The sequence below is a fragment of the Schistocerca cancellata genome, chromosome 1 (genome assembly GCF_023864275.1).
Source record: "Schistocerca cancellata isolate TAMUIC-IGC-003103 chromosome 1, iqSchCanc2.1, whole genome shotgun sequence".
Taxonomy (NCBI): domain Eukaryota; kingdom Metazoa; phylum Arthropoda; class Insecta; order Orthoptera; family Acrididae; genus Schistocerca; species Schistocerca cancellata.
Window position 1 is genome coordinate 869,365,428 of NC_064626.1, and position 17,582 is coordinate 869,383,009.

The 17,582-nt window shown below is 36.9% G+C and overlaps 1 protein-coding gene across 1 annotated transcript in view; it reads right to left on the minus strand.

The window, feature by feature from the left end:
* The window catches only part of LOC126109312 (uncharacterized), a 94,659-nt gene extending 78,971 nt beyond the window's left edge, over positions 1-15,688 (minus strand). The window contains exons 1-2 of the mRNA XM_049914397.1: positions 15,137-15,688; positions 14,912-15,056 (exon numbers count right to left, since the gene is read on the minus strand). Coding sequence (XP_049770354.1) covers positions 14,912-14,945 — 34 coding nt within the window. The 5' untranslated portion in view covers positions 14,946-15,056; positions 15,137-15,688. The remainder of the gene's footprint in view (positions 1-14,911; positions 15,057-15,136) is intronic.
* Between the last annotated feature and the right edge of the window lie 1,894 nt (positions 15,689-17,582).

Sequence of the window (17,582 nt, forward strand, 5' to 3'; positions counted from 1 at the left end):
AGGACTACATCCAGCATCTATACGATCGTCTCCATGGGAGAATAGCAGCCTGCATTGCTGCGAAAGGTGGATATACACTGTACTAGTGCCGACATTGTGCATGCTCTGTTGCCTGTGTCTATGTGCCTGTGGTTCTGTCAGTGTGATCATGTGATGTATCTGACCCCAGGAATGTGTCAATAAAGTTTCCCCTTCCTGGGACAATGAATTCACGGTGTTCTTATTTCAATTTCCAGGAGTGTATATTTAAGTGTTAGGAAGTCTTTTGTGAAGATACCTGCCTGGAGTGTAGCAGTGTATGGAAGCAAAACATGGGCAATAAACAGTTCAGACAAAGACAAAACAGAAGCTTTCAAAATGTGGTGCCACACAAGAATGTTGAAGATTATATGGGTTGATCAGGTAACTAATGAGGAGGTACTGAACAGAATTGTGGAGATGATAAATTTGTGGAACAACTTGACCAAAAGAAGGGACTGGTTGATAGGACACATTCTGAGACATCAAAGGATCCACAGTTCAGTACTAGAAGAAAGTGTGAGAAGGTAAAAAATTGTAAAAGGAGTATGATTAAGGGGCAGAAAGGAACTGATCAGGCTCAATGGACCCAGTGGAGAGGAGGTAAGTTGGGAAGTGTGGCAGTTGGTAAGAAAGCCAGAAGAAATAGAACACAATCTAATAGTTCTAACAAAGACCAAGGACAGGCATAAACTCCTGTTAGAGTTAAGTGGAGAAGAGCCTTACATAGGAATAGGAGAAAGAAATGTGCAGTACAATTCAACCACGATCAGAAAAAACTAGCAGCATGCAAATGTTAGAAAGAGGTAAGTGCTCCTCCTAGCTGTTGGAAGAAGTAACAATAGGCATTTCGCAGACCTAACAATCCATAAATATACAATCAGCAAAAAATAAAAATATAGTACAAAAAATAAAAATATAGTAATCTGAAGCTGAGCTCCCATCCTTGAACTGCTCCAGAAGCCAAAATGAAAATTTTTTCAAGAGAACTAGAAAATCAAAGTTGTGATGAAGTGCATAGAGAACCCACAAATAAAGGAATACTAATATAGAGATAAGCCTCTAGGCTTTCCAAAACAAGACTTACACACAAAATTCTTAAATACATAGAAGGGCTTAAAACTATACGCTGGATACAAGAGGTCAAAAAGAACCTGCAAAACAGTCAGATGAATTATATATTTTAGTCAGGAAGGTGTTTAAGCACAAAGTTGACAGATGGTAAGTTAAGTCAGAGAACGAAGCTCCGAGGAAAGTAGGAACAAAATGGATAGAGGAAAGGAAGAGAGCCCACGCAGAAAAAATGACAGCAATGTGGCAAAAAAGGAAAAATAATCAAAAAGCTTTGCATGATCCAACAGGGTCTAATCACACATAAAAATAATAATATAGAGATAAGGCAGAGTGGATAAAGTAACACAATAATGATACACACCAGGAAGTTAATTTTATGAATGAGCATTTTTTTAAGTATTGTAGACAAACCACAGCAAAAAATCCCTACATTATCCACTAACAAGTACAATGACATTACCAATCAGATCATAAAGTTAATAACACTGAACAAAATCTGTTTAAGACAGCAACCTTAGATTAACTAATACTCTGCAGGCTGAAACAATGTACAGGGTGGTTATAACTAAAATTTCACACCTGAGGCTGTGTAGATGGAAAACTATTTACCGTATGGGTGCGTAACTTTACAGCAATGATGTTCAGACTGTGCACTGCAGGATTTGCATTATTAGTATGTAAAGCCAGGTTTACACATGCAACTAGAGTGACATCACCAGTGGCACCACAGCTGCATGTGTGAACACACAGTTTTTAGTGGTGGCACTCATGGGATGCAACTTTTGTCATGTAACAAAGAGCTCAACTCAGTTGTACTTTGTGACACCATTAGCCTGCTGCAACCATTAAACAGCATCATTCAACTGCTCCCTGGTGGCTGTATATTGAAAAAAAAAGCAAGCATTCTGTTCTAGTTGCCATAGAATAATTGCTGTTGTACTCCATTTGATTTTGGAGTGCTTTCATATTCTCTCTGTAACAAAACTTGAAAGTGGTCTGCAGGTACACTTTTGCAGCTTCTGGAACTACACAACAATCCAACTACTGTTAAATTTTCTCAGTAACTCTCTCTCTCTCTCTCTCTCTCTCTCTCTCTCTCTCTCCCTCCATGTCCTTCATATTTTAGAATCCAAGTACTACATAAATTGTTGATTGTATGCAGGAAATTGTCCCCTAGTGTGACGTGGCTGTTGTGAAACTAAAAATTAGAGGCACTGTATTTGAAATGCCCGTATTAATGAACGAAATAAAATTCTGAAAGTTTATTTACATGCCATCTGTTGGTTGATTTACCATAAAAGACAGCATTTCGTCTTCTAGTGGTACTTCTTTTACATATGTGTTTGTTCCTCCTATTTCACACCTGTGTGGAGTCTATTTTTAGATAGGATATATGGTTTTTCTTTCCCATGTATTTAACTCTTTTACAGCTCTAATGCCATAATCTGCACTATAACATTAATATCAGCCCTTATGATTTCATTTGATGTCATATTGAATACTGTAAGTACGAAGAATTTGTTCCGTCCTCTGTGAACGGTAGCTCACAATGCCACTACTGAATGCTACAAGCTGTGACATCTCTTTAGCTGCAAGTGTCCTCTTTCCACACTGTACTTTTAAGTACATGATTCATAAGTCCAAATTAAATGGCAATTTGGGAATTGCACCTAGGAGAGACTGACAGCCAACTGCATTACAAATTTTCAGAGAAATTACTACTACCATGGCTGAGAATGCTGGACGCAATGTGTGATCTTTAAGCAGTGCATGAGCTCACACGGTACCTGAACACTCCATGGTCCACCGTTCGAACAGTACAGTGAACAACTGTGAAATGGTGTCTGTACAAACTTCCAGGCTATCATGGATGCAGATGGTTGTCACAATGAGCAATGTCTGTAACTTGGGACGTAAATGTGGTACGTAAATAACAAATGTTTCCCTCTCACGTGGACACTAAAATGTGTTTCTTTCAACAATTTATTCATTATTTCTCTTTTGCATGTCCTTACAAATGTTTCCATAAAGTTTCATCATCCTACTTTCACTTGTTTTTCATTGGGGCTCTCTCAAGTCAAGTAGCAAAAGTTTTATCATAAACATTCTGTATGCAGAGCGCGCACACACACACACACACACACACACACACACACACACACACACACACACGGACGCGCGCGCGCACGCACCATTAAGAAACGTAATAAATGAGCTGTTCACTGCAGGGAACTACCCAGAGCAATGAAAACATACAAGAATTCTGCCTCTGTTAAAAAACGATAATGCACAAAACATAGAAAACTACACGGCCATTTTTTTCTGTCATAAAATCAATTAGAAAAGAAATTAATTAATTAGATGAGTAAATACCCTTCAATGTGAATCACAGGTCGAGTTGCTACGTGGCAGAATTACAGCATCAGCTATAGTAAAATTTACAAAAGCAGTAGGCCTACTTAATAATCTTTAAAAAGGTTAAGTGTGCTACAGGCATATTGTTAGATCTTTCTAAAACTTATGGTAGTGATGACTGTCAGATTCTACTAAATAAGTGAGAATTCTAAGTCCGTCTTACATGGTGTAAGGTTCTATTTAAGTTTGCAAATGGGTGTGCTTGACTGTTGCCTAGCAAGCGGTGATCGCTATTTCACAAGTCAAACTTATCACACGATATAATATTCGGTGCACCAGGTAACACGCTTGCTAGACTGTGTGAACAGCTGTCCAAGCAAGTCGGTTGTTCTAAGATCTTTCTCAGATGATTTTAAAGATACTATTCAGTGAAAGCATTTGATTATCTCTCACCTCATACGCCCATTCGTCAGCTTCGTGATGTACAATCATTTCATTAATTGTCATTGTTGTGAGATACTTCAAAATTAAGTAAATGCGCAACATTTGCACAGTTTGCAAACAAAAATAGAAGGCACTATGAGATTGTGTTTGGTGCGTGTTAGGTCATACTCATACATTGCTGTGTATGAAATTTAGCTAACATACTGAATTATTCTTTTAACTTGGGAGGAGATCTATCTCCAATCTCAAGAAAACAGATTGTTTGTAGCACACTTATTTCCAATCATATGCACTGATAAAACCAGGAAAAAAAAAGAAACAGTTTGAGATATCAATACAAGATTCTGGTAAATGATAGCACGTGAAAAGGAGAGCATTTTGCAATATGGTTAATATGTGAAACCTCCTTATCTACCACAAGATGCAAGTAATTACAGACTTTTTCAATGGAATAATGTAATTTTAAGGAACATTAATAGTTGATGAAACAAGAATTGTTTTAGGTATTGCAACATCATAAACAAAGAAATTACAAATATACTTTTGTGTTGAGAATAGTCTTTTTCTTGAACTACCGAACTGTTCTGCCCTCACCTGCTAGCTTAGTACTATATTGCTTCAGGATTCTGCTGCCATTTAAACTGCATTAGTGTGTTAGTGGGATGAATCTTTGTAAACACTACTGTATTTTGGCAAGAGAAGCAAATTTTAATGTGGCAACCAGAGAAGTAAGTAAGGTATCACTCAAAAATTGACAGTGATGGTACTTCTCAAAGGAAAAAGAAAAAGGGGTAAGAACCCTAGAGAAAATAAACTGTGGCTTCTGTTGTAATGTTGATGAAGTCCCATTCACCAGTGTATTTTTAATAATGAATGGCTGGGACTGAAACTTGACAATTTTTTTTGAGAAATACAAAAATAACTCAATTCGCAGATCTTGTAAATTGTCTGCTAGGGTGAGACCACTTTATCAATATCTTTGATGAACTGAAAGATATTTGAGATGAAAAAGTATTGTCCTTCACTCTGTATAGAGTTGGGAATTAAAAGATGATTGTGTGCTGTGAATTGTTTCCACATTTCTAAGATCATTGAGATACTGACATTAAATCCTTTGGTAAGTTTCAATCCCAGCCAATAATTATTAGCAATACGTTGGGGTACAGGAGACGGCTGAAATTGCAATAGCAATGGCAGTTTGTTGTCCCCAGGCTTCTTATTCATTTTTCTTCAGGGAAGTGTCATCACTGACAAGTTTTTATTAAACCTATATTCTCTTGGTGGTATGTAAAAGTTGCTTTCTTTGCCAAAAAACAGCAGAGTTAACAAAAATTTATCTTACTAACATTCTTCAAGCAAATGCTGGACTGGTTACAGGTGACTGACTACCTATCCCATGTCTGTCAAACTAGGCTTTCAAGTCTATAAAACCCGCACATGTGAATTATGTTTTAATTTGTTTGCTCTTAAACTGTAATACTCTAATATTTTTGTAACCATGATTCACAGATGAAGAAAACTGCTATAAACCATCCCCCTCCCCCACCCACTTACGCATGCATATGTGCACGATCACACACACACACACACACACACACACACACACACACACACACACACACACCCTTGGTGCAGATTGAGCATCCTTTAAGCTTTCAAAGCTATATTGTTTAATTTCTGGATCTTGCATATTGACGAGTGAGAATACCTACCAAAAGTAGGAAAAATGGATTACTGATAAATACATAAATTAATAAAATTTGAAGTTGTAAATCAAAAAATGTGTAATATTAGTGTATTTTAATAGTATAAGATTTTCCTGTGGTTTAGGGAAAGTAACTATGGTTATAAGAAGTGTTTTTTACATTATTTTGCAGTGGAAAATATAAATATAATAAAACCTCAGAAAGTGCCCTCAAGATTATAAAATCTAGAAGATCATAGTGGAATGTTATGTTGCTTTCGAAGGTTTTAACCCTACAATGCATTGTCACTCAGTTTCCATTGGTATTTTAAAGCAGCAATAGTTTTTTAAGGCTCTATCCTCACAGCAGTGTGATACATTGCTGTATCACCACTTTCAATGGCTGCTTTCATTATTGGCAATTTTCACAGTGTCAGTCTTTTGTGTGGTGTAATCTTTGATGTTGACGCTGTACAATCTTAGTGTTGAGTACTGAGTGTTTGAATAATCAGTCATCACTGTTGTAGCTGAAGGTAAGCACTAAAACAGTATAATTTGGTAGCCTAATTTGTATATTTTATATAAAAACAACACTGAACATTGTCTAAAATCATCATTCTATCATGGCAAAAGGGAACTACAATTAGTTAAGGAAATGTCACCAATTGACAAGGAGCTCCTTCAATGTGGGTCTGGGCTTGGTTTTATTAAAAACTCCCAAATTTGTTCAGACCAGAATGCTTTGTGGACGACAAAATTTCAATTCCTGCAGAATTTCTGCAACCCATTTGGTAAAGAAAAACATATAACCAAGAAGGATTGAACACCAGTAAACACTGCAATGTCTAATAGGTTGAAGTTACTGATTAATGAAGTTTTTAAACCTGGTCAGAAAATTTGTGCCAAATGTAGACATGAAATGCCCAAAAAGAATCATCCTGCTAGGATAAGCAAGAATCACCATCCACTGAAGATATGGAACATCCATAGGATGCTAGGATAAGCAAGAATCACCATCCACTGAAGATATGGAACATCCATATCTTCAGTGGATGGTGATTCTTGCTTATCCTAGCAGGATGATTCTTTTTGGGCATTTCATGTCTACATTTGGCACAAATGCTTGCTTTACTGCTAACACTTCATTATCATCACTTGGAGAATCACTACTAAAGCTTCAACGGATCAGCGAAAGGGATTCAATGGCATATATAAAGTGCAAAGGTCTGCAAGTCAAAGGCAGCATTACTAAGGTAATTGACACAGCTGCTGGTGTGAGCCAAGTAGTTACAAATGGAAGAGTGCCATAAATGTAAAAGTATGGACATCTTAATCGAACAACTTAAGATTAAACTTCAGACTTCAAGCGATAGCAGTAAAGTTCAAATTTTGACCTTGGCCCCAAATAGTTGCACTACTGAAAAAATGGCTAACGAATTTGCTGTTTAACTAAAATGGTAAAGAAGGCTAGGAAACTAAAGATAGAAGATGGGATTTTGGCAACATCTGCAAACCGAAAAGAGGAAAAAGTTCACTGATGAAATAAAACAAAATGTCCTCACTTTCTTTGAAGATGATGAGTTTTCTTGTTTATGCCCAGGCAAAAAGGATTGTGTTGCAGTAAGAATTAATGAGGAAAGATTCACAAGGAGAAATGCCTGCTCCTTTGAACCTTAAAGAAATGGTCTTTGCTTATTGTAAGCCATATGGAAATGAACTAAGCTTCTTAAAATTTTGTGAGCTCAGGCCAAAATGGTGTAGTACCGCTGGTGCTTTTGGATCACAGTCAGTATGTGTATGTGCAATTCATCAAAATGTCAAATTAATGTTGGCTTCAGCAACATCCATTCAAGATGACTACTAGGATTTGATGAAAAAAACTGTATGCAATTTGGAATCAAAAAACTGTAGGCTACAACACTGTGAGGAACGTCCAGGAAAAATATGACTAGAGGCTTTTCTTGAAGACTCTTTTAAAGACTATGACCCTGAAGAAACAATGGAACATGAGCAATTGGTCCGTCCTTGTATATGCACATTGGGGACTTGCCAGAGAACTGTTGAAGATTCCATGGAGGCACTGATTTTGTAAATTACCGGTTAAAAAAGCCATCACTTTGTGTCAGAACACCGAAGTTTATATCTTAAGCAGCTAAAAAGAAATCTTGCAGAAAATGAATTAATTATATTGATAGAGTTTGCTGAGAATTATTCATTTGTTGTTCAGGATACTGTGCAAGGATTCCAGTGGGAGAATAGTCAGGCCACATTTCATCCATCTGATGTCTATTTCGATGGCAAAGAATGTTAAAGAGTATTGGCATCCGTATGGTCAATGACTGTTCTGTCATACTATCACTGCTGTCCATGCCTTTCAAATAAAGTTAACAGCATATATAAAGACAAAGACTGAAAACATTATGAACATTTATTGCTTTAGTGATGATTCAGCTGCTCAATATAAGAATTTCAAAAATTTCATCAATTTATGTCTGCACGAAGAGTATTTTGGCATCACTGCCAAATGGATTTTTTTTTGAACAAGTCACAGTAAATTGCCTCATGATGGCATTGGCAGAACAGCGAAAGGACTTGCTGCCTGTGCTGGTCAGCAGAGGGCTTTAGGTAACCAAATATTGACTCCATATGATTTATTCAAATTCTGTGATGATAGTATTACAGGCATAAAGCTTTTCTGTGCACCAAAAGAATAAACTGAAAAAAATCCACCCAGATGAAGAAACAAGGTTTACCATGGGGCATACAGTATCTGGAACAAGAGAAAATCAATTAATTGTAATCAGCTCAGACTAAGCAGAGTTTCCAATGACGATACAGCATTCACAGTTAACTCCTTCCAAGCAGATGAAGAAATTCCAGCAGTCTCAATTCCAGGTTTACAACCAGGACAGTATGTTACTTGTATGTACGGCAATTTTTCGTGGGTTGGAAGCTTCTGAAGTTTCATATGAACAATAAGACGTCCTCATCAGCTTTATGCACCCACACGCCCATGCTCGTTCCTTCTACTGGCCGACTGCTAAAGATACCTGCTGGATTCCTGAACAACAGATTTTCATGACTGTAGAAACCCCATCAATATCGTCACCAGGAGACAATACAGTTATCCACGATCTATCAGTGACGAAATTGGAGATGACTCTTTAATATTTTTGTTCTGGAAATTTTCTGTGTTTTGTACTATAACTATTTTTATGTCATGAGTTACAGCAATGTCTGAAACTGACTTATACACTCAAATAAAAATAATTAATTATGGGACTTAATGAGCAAAATATTTGACTTTTCTATCTTCTCGAAGCGCTAAAATAATAACTTTTGAAATGTATTCTTACTTGTCAAACTGAAAGATCCAGAAATTAAACAATATAGCTTTGAAAGCTTAAAGAATGCTCTATCCAGCTGTGACAAGGAAAAAAAAGGATTGAAGAAGAGACAGTTGCGATATTGCCCCCAAAAAATACCCTAAAATTTGCAAGTAGAAAATTTTGGCCAACTTTGCAAATGCATATCTTTTCATCTGGGCATCCTTTGTTTCATATATAGACATAATGTGTAGGAATAGCCATCTGAAGTTTTGGCATGATTGGCTCATATGAAAAGTAGCACTGTTCGGTCAAACCATGGCTCTCAGAATAGCACGATGAATTTTTTAGCCACTTTAGAGGCTTGGATCTATATTTAGGTAAGGCTAAATCCCTAATTTTTGCCACGGTGTGATTCAGCATAAAAAGTTGTCTGTGTGTATTAAAGCAAATGACCAAATGTTTGCTAGAACTTTTAAAAAAGCCTAGAAAACCTGGCACATTTGCACCTTCGTACACGATGCGGAGGTGAGTGGCTTCTCTTTAAAATCCCCTAAGAATTCAACCACTGAAGATACTGAACTGAAATGTGGTATGTAGCAACCAAAGACCATACACAACCTCCACACCAAATTTCATTAGATTTGGAGATGGTCAAGTGGGGACCCCTGGTCCCCCTGACGTAGAATGACCCGATAGAAAACGGGAAGAAGAAAATGTTTTGTAAGAGGTTGGAGAAAGTAAGACTGCGGAGACTAGCTTAATTTAAGTCCTAACATGTAGAATGCAAGAGCCAGTTACCCACTAGGCAGGCAGTTAGCACCTCTGCAGTCTGAGAATGCAAACATTAGATGCTAGATACTAGATTATACAAGTGATGCAATAATATTTAAATTCTTGGTGTTACACGCAACAGCATGCTACACCTGAACAGTATTCTGGACTGTATGTAGTTAGCATTTTCTAATGAGTAAACACAGAAAATTAAACCCAAATGACAGATCACTTGTATAAAAGGTATGATTTGTCAGTGATGGGGTTGGAGTAATGCAAATGCAATTTTTGAAAAGAAAAACTGCAAATACAGCTTCAGTTATTATACATTAGCTTAAAAAAGTTAAATACGTTGTAAAATTCTGCTTGCTTACTAAATACTTGAATAATTTTAAAATTAATGGGGTAAATCCAACAGCCCCTTTCCTTCTTCTTCTTTTTTTTTTTTTTTAACTGAATGATGCAAAATGCCAAATGGACCGAGTTGTGCACCTGTATCACCGAGTGAAGTGGCACTGTGGTTAGCACACTGAACTCGAATTCGGAAGACCAACAGTTCAAATCTGTGTCCCACCATCCTGATTCAGGTTTCCCTACACTCCTTCAGGCAAATGTTGGTATGGTTCCTTTGAAAGGGCATGGTCGACTTCCTTCCGCATCCTTCCCTAATCTGAGAAACCGATGACCTCGCTGTTTGATCCCCTCCGCCTACTCAACCAACCAAACCTACATCTATATTGCTTTCATTTCATGCATCTACGATAGTTGCAAATTTTACTATAGGGACCGATTATTAAAAAAAAAACTGTGTAGTTGAACAATTTCATGGACATACTTGTCTCACATTCCACATGAATATAAAATCACTCGCACTGAATGTATCACAATTGACGCAACTGTTACTTTATGATTCAGTACTAGGTTTCATACTGTTGTACTCCAGCTCAAAAAAAGGATTTCCAAAAGCTAGCCAATTTTCATTCTCTTTTGTGTGTGCCTGTTGGCGATTCAATGAGAGGTCTCCTTTATGTGTAAATATTTCTATTCTGCCAGAACTTTCCTTACTACATTGATACAAGAAACTAATGAAAGTTAAACACAACATCTGTAACTTGTCACACAGAAATTGTCTGGTTAATATGCACAAATGTAGTTTTATGAGTGACCTCCTAGGTTATGATATAGCCTCTGAAGAGTTGTCTCTATTGTCAACAGGAGAGGTACAAACTTCTCATTTCACGACTTCAGTAATCTGTACCAGGCAGTTTAAACATCTAACATAGAATAAAATAAATTTTATCAATCACTCATCAGCTCCCCGAGACTCAAAAATATCACAGATACTTGGATCTTACTTCAATGATAAGTAAAATGTGTATCACGTGTTAAATATTGAAAAAGAACAAAAAAGTAAATTTTTTCGCAACAGTGTACCAGTGGAATTTTTGCTTTTATGCCAATTACATGTACGTCCTCCGCTAATTCACTGTGGTCTACTGTCATAATTTAACTGTGTGATCTAACTGAACAGAATTATACCCATTGAACTACACCAAATGCTTGCATAACTGGCTAGCTGGGAAAGCTATAACTAGATTATAATAAAAAACTGATGGACAATTGTTTATAGGACAGCTGTCATACTAACAAGCAACCACAGGGAATGAATTTGATCGAATCATCTGTTTCGTTCAACACTGTCATCTTGTTCTGCAACTTATGCTGGTTACAGACAACAACAGAGTACAACTGCAACTACAAATGCAGCTGACAATTCATTTTTGTTGCTCTTTTCCCTTTGCAGTATGTCTACTTCATACAATGTCTAAAGCTAGGGGTCAAATTGTGATGATATGAAACGGCAATGTGAACACAGTGTTGCACATTAACAGGGAGACCATGAACATTTCCGGAATTGCTGAAGCTGTTGCTGATGCAGGCTTACTGCACACTGGTAACAGAGAACGTTGCTTGCTTTCTCCCTTCACTGTTATTTTGACCCAAGTATACATAATGTTTTAGAAAGGATCAGCTGAAAGGTTTTGATCACTGGAAAAGGAGGAAGAAAAGTGTTTGCAGTCCTGTTTCTGATGAAGTCATTAAAGAAAGGGTACAACCTGGACTTGAAAGTAGTAGATAGCAAATCTGCCATATCTTTTTTCAAAGGCATCATCACATTTGTTTTAAGCAATTTAGGTTAACTGCAGCAAACCTACATCTCGATGGACAGCTAGGGATTTAAACTATCAAGATCACTTGAGAATTAGCACAAGCGAGAAGGGGGCCTTGCGGGGGGAGGGAGAGGGGGTGGGATGTTCACTATGACACTTGAACCAGATAAGCTACACAAAAGTAAGCCCCTAAACAAAATTCATATCAACATTTACTATAATATATATACAACTAAAACAAAAAAACGTCCTCCAAACTGCTTGAATAAAAATTAATGATAGTGAGTGTCAATCTATAACACAGACAAAAATAATTTTTTACAATCACAATGTATCTTTCTTTCACACTAACAAAGTTACACATTAAAATAGTTCTACAATAATATCCCAGCAGCCAACAACTCATTGGGGCATTACGTTATGCAGATCCTATATTTAACAGACATGTCAGGTATGCAGAACTAATGAAACACATGTCACAAATTATTCTTACAAAAAGAAAGACGCTTGACCACAGATGGTTTCACAGGAAGCTAAAAATAAGAGAACTCATATACAAAGTAACAGGTACAGAAAGAAGGAAGATTAGTGTTTAAAATCCCATTGATATCAAGATCATTACAGATGGAGCATAAGTTCATAATATTTCAAGAGTGAGATAGGAAATTAGTTGTGACCTTTCAAAGCAAATAGGAAATTGGTTGTGACCTTTCAAAGCAACTCTTCCAATATTTGCCTGCAGCAATTTAGGGAACACACAGAATAGCTAAATCTCTGTGGTTGGACAGGGATTTGAACCACCTCCCAAATGTGAGGCCAGTGTGTTAACTACTGCACCACTTAGCTCAGTTCTGATATTGATAGCATACGCCACAGTTCACCTCCAACCTAGAGCGAGTATTTTACCATGCATTCTGATTGCTTTTAAAGCTTCCAAACTCATTTCTAATGATGAAAAATTTTAATGCACATCCTCATTCAAAATGACATGATTTTGAGAACTTTACAAGAAACCATCACTAATCTTATAGCCCAACCAGCCCATGGACATTTTGGAAAGTACTGTTAAGTTCCTTTAATTACTGTGCACTTTCCATCACAGGAATTCCATCATCATTCATCTCCCCCCCCCCCCCCCCTCAAGAGTCAATGCTTCACACCTACTAACAACATCCAGAGTACCAAATAGCACATACAATCAAGATGAAATGAGATTTCAAACCCCCATAAGCTGAAGCTACAGAAACCGGACAATTCTGTCCCTTCACTTGTGAAGAAATCTGAACAGTGTTTTAACATGCCTAGCCAGGAAAAGTTCCAGGGTTTGATAACATCTGCCCTAAATTCCCAATAAACTGTGGGGCAAATATACAAAACTATAGGCAGCTCATTTCTTCATAGACACTGTACAAACCCACAATATACCACAAGAATTTAAACACTTTAAGATAATTGCTAGATTAAAACCTGGAAACCAGCTGACAGCCAATAACCTAGCTATTGGATCTACAAGCTACTAAAACAATTTAACCATAATAGAATCAGTAACATGTTACTTGCAATCCCTGTGAAACAAGCAGGCTTCCAGCCAAAATAAAGCTGCTTAGGTCAAGTTCTGTACCACACCATTTCTATCAAGCCAGGATTTCAAAGAAAACTTAAAACAGCAGCTGTGTTCATTCACTTATCAGTGGGCTTATGATACAGTGTGGAGAGAAATCATTATGTATAAGCTCCTTCACATAATTCCAAGCAAATTAGTCGCCCACCCAGTCAATAATATCCTAAACGACTGACAGTCCCAAGCGTTTATATGATCCAACACTAGAGCGTTTATATGATCCAACACTAGCTCTCCAAGCAATGAAATGCTTACCAGTAAAGGCTACATTCCACCCCCTCAAATATAAACCATAAATGCTGTCATAAGAGTGTACAAAAAGATCATGGATGCTAAAAACCTACCAATCTATCAAGATGTCAATTATGCAAACCATTATTGACTCCACTCGAGACAACCACCAACAAAAACAGCAAAGCTTGTGGTGGAAGACAAGTTCAACTTTACTAATTAACCGACTCAAGAATGGGCTGCATTTACAAAATAATATGGCTTGTCACCCAAAAACCACAGGGATTGACTTGCCATGCAAAACAGGGTCAATGCTAACCAGAATTAGAAGATAACTAGGTACATGCAGTGGTCTCCCCCCCCCCCTCCCCCAATCCACATTATGTGACTGCATAGAACCACAGGTGATCAGACACATCACAGAAGAAAGCTCTGCAAGATCATATGACTGTAGACCATATGACATTCCGCCGGCTACTCTAGTCAATAGATACTGTAAATACTATAGATGTTTGTTTATAATATTTTATATAAATAAATATTATGCTCTACACTTCTTTAATGTATCCAAAAGCCATACAATAAATAAATACATCACCCCTCTCCCTTTCCTCTCCGATTGTAGTAAAAAATTTTATGGCATGCACCATTTAACTTTCTGTGTTCATATGTGAACAGACAAACTGACAAAAATTTGGTTATCAATCAAGAAAATAAAATTATGTGTACTTTAACTTAAAGTATGTCTGAGTTAAGAGCTTATAGAAGATGAAATGTAGAGCTCTACAATATCTAGCATCTTGACTAACATATCAATAACAAAAAAGGACATGATACATTGTGTGTCTTCACAGCAACAGTAACCACAAGAAAGAAAAGTTTCAGGGGTGTTTTCATGGCACCATAAACTAATTCTTAGGTGAATAACAACAAAAAGAATAGGCCTATCAAAATCTGGTCTCCTGGTAATAATGACAACCTGTTTCAAGTGTATCCTCATCGCCCCATAAAATTATTCTCAGGCGCATAATATATGCATTGCAGTAAGACCAGAAAACAAACAAACAAACAAACAAACACACACACACACACACACACACACACACACAATTGCAGATCACAAATAATAATTCCACACACATCCCTAAAGAGTATGGTTATAACAAAGCAGCAATGAAATGATAATTATGTATTAAGCTGCATAAAACAATACCAGTGCTCTCCATAATCGCCAAGATAAGGTTCATAGGCCGCAATCAAATATTCCAGTCGTATTCATCTTACAGTCATTCTCTTTAATACGAATTACTTTCTCACTCCACGAAACAATTTCTTCTATCCAACAAAAAAGCATATCCCTGCAAAGTAAAGAACAAACTCTTAAATCATGTTGATTGACATGTTGACAAAGAATTAATTAATTATAAGAACTTCTTACTTTTGAGTCCGCTATGGTAGCAACAATCCTACTGCATTATCGAGCACAAAGGAAAATTTGCTATGTGATGTTAGGTATGTATGACTACACAACTTTCACTCGCACGTCCATCTATACTCGGACAAAATTATTTCAGACCTCAGAAACACAACTTGGGTAGTATGCAGTGTACTGCGAGTCACACTGCGAGAGTCAACAACGGGAAGAACCAATTTTAAACACGCTTTCCACGGTTCCCTTCTTACTTCACTGGCACATTACGTTCAGTATTTCGTTACAAACACACGCACTCTTTCAGTTCTCAGAGAAAATTTACTCGCCACTCATCATCAATTATGATCTGCAGATTACGTTTACTGCATTTACACCGCAATATTCGGCAGCATATTGTTATAATCCTATTTTCTAAAACACTTCCCCGCCTAAAAGGTTAGTAAAATGGCGTCACAAACAGCAACAACACATCTCCGACCGATGGTGGTGGCATCTTTTATCCAGACCAAACATCGCTTACTAGCAGGAAAACCGAGAGGAGAGAGGTGTTTGCAAACAATTCACTTGAGCTTGTTCGACAGTTTTTGGGTTCAGGATGAATTTCATACCCTATCTTTTGTTACAGACAAAATAAAACAGGGAATTGGGTTAAAAGTTTTAAGAAAATACCCCAATATATTTTTTATCAATGAGCTAATGGCCAAGTTCCATTGCTATACCGTGATGCTTTGCGACAGTGGAATAGCGATAAACATCATATTAAACAGGTCATAGTTCCAGTATAAATATTAGATGCCACTTGCTATCGACATCTTTGAACACACATGCTAATGACAGACTAAGGTTTACAAAAATATTCATTGGCCTGCGCCAGTATACGTGTACATATTATATGTTAAAAGACTCCACAATAGATATTCTTTATTGCACAAAGTGTGACACAATGTACAATAAACGTCACGGAGATGAATGTAGATACAGCACGGCCAAAAAATTGCTCAAATAATACGATAAATATTTACATCAGTAAATTTCTCGATATAACGGTAGTTAGACAAATAAATACATCATAAATTATGGTTGTAGATTTTGCCCAGGGGTGCTATTGCAGAGGCAATCAATATTTATACATGATTACGGGAGGTTTAGTTTCTGTATCCTTTTTAAACCTTTGTGTATATAACTATGTAATTGTTGCAACGATATAGTGGGCTGTACGAATAAAAAAGAGAATAACTCCGGAGAATATTCTCAGAGCAAAAGAACATTGTATGAGAAAGTGAATAAATAATTACATTGGACGAGCGAGTTCCTTCTCGATGGGTCGGATGAATAAAAAACAGAACATTTTCTCCTAGCAAACGAACATTTTCTGAGAAAGTACTCAGTTTCATATGAACAAAAAATTCGAAGCATATTCTCTCTTTCTTCCCTCCTTCTTCAGAAGGTTCTTCGTCTTTTCGTCGGCTGCCGTTCCGGCAAAGAACACATGCGCAGTGTTACATTTCACCCGCTCACCCAGCTAAACTATTCAGCGTGAAAATAAGAATATGTGATCAGTGTGTTCTTGAAGAGTCGCGCTAAGTTTCGACTTTACTTTTATGTACGGAAACACATTATTCATACTATTACCCACAGCTTATGAAAAAGCATTTTCTGACGATGTTACCGAATTATCAACATGCCGGGAACTTTTTGGCTACTGAAGTCATATGAACACATTATGGGAACAAAATCTTCAGAATACATCACATTTCCATCTACTCCACGTTGGAACTCTGTTAGAGTTTTCAAACACAAGATAATTTTGGTTAAACATGACATATAGTGCCCTGTCCACGTAGTCCATCAGAGACCACCCATGCAGTTTTGTTACTAGGAACAGGTAGCTAGGTTTGTAATAAATCATTTATTAATTTTTCTGATCCGTGAATTTATTTATAACAATATATAAGATTTATACTGTGAAAAAACATTACGATGAACATCTGAAAATGTCAGTGACACAGTTGTCTGGTGTATACCTAAGTCTTTTCATATGTCAGTCTGAAAATTTTGATCCGCTGTATAGAATAAAATTGTTTTGATTTTCAGTTCATTTGAAAAGTTGCCTCCCCCCTCTTTCATGATTTACAGGATGATAGTTCATCAGTCATATAATGTTTTATTTGTTAAACTCAAATAAACTTCTACAATTTCTCTCTTTCGTATTTCTTCATGTTACATAGACTTTATTTTACCTTCCAAGCAATGTAAAATCTGCTGTTTTTTACTAAAAAGCTTGATAAAACTTGACTTTAACAGAATTTAGTTAGATCGAAGTACGCTGCAGAGCCCATTTCACAAATTGGAGAAAGTTCTTTACTTATGACAAGTTTCGCTACTTTTCTTTTTTTGAAATCTAAGAATGTCCTTTGTGTTGAGCAACTTACCCATACCCCCGGAGAAGACT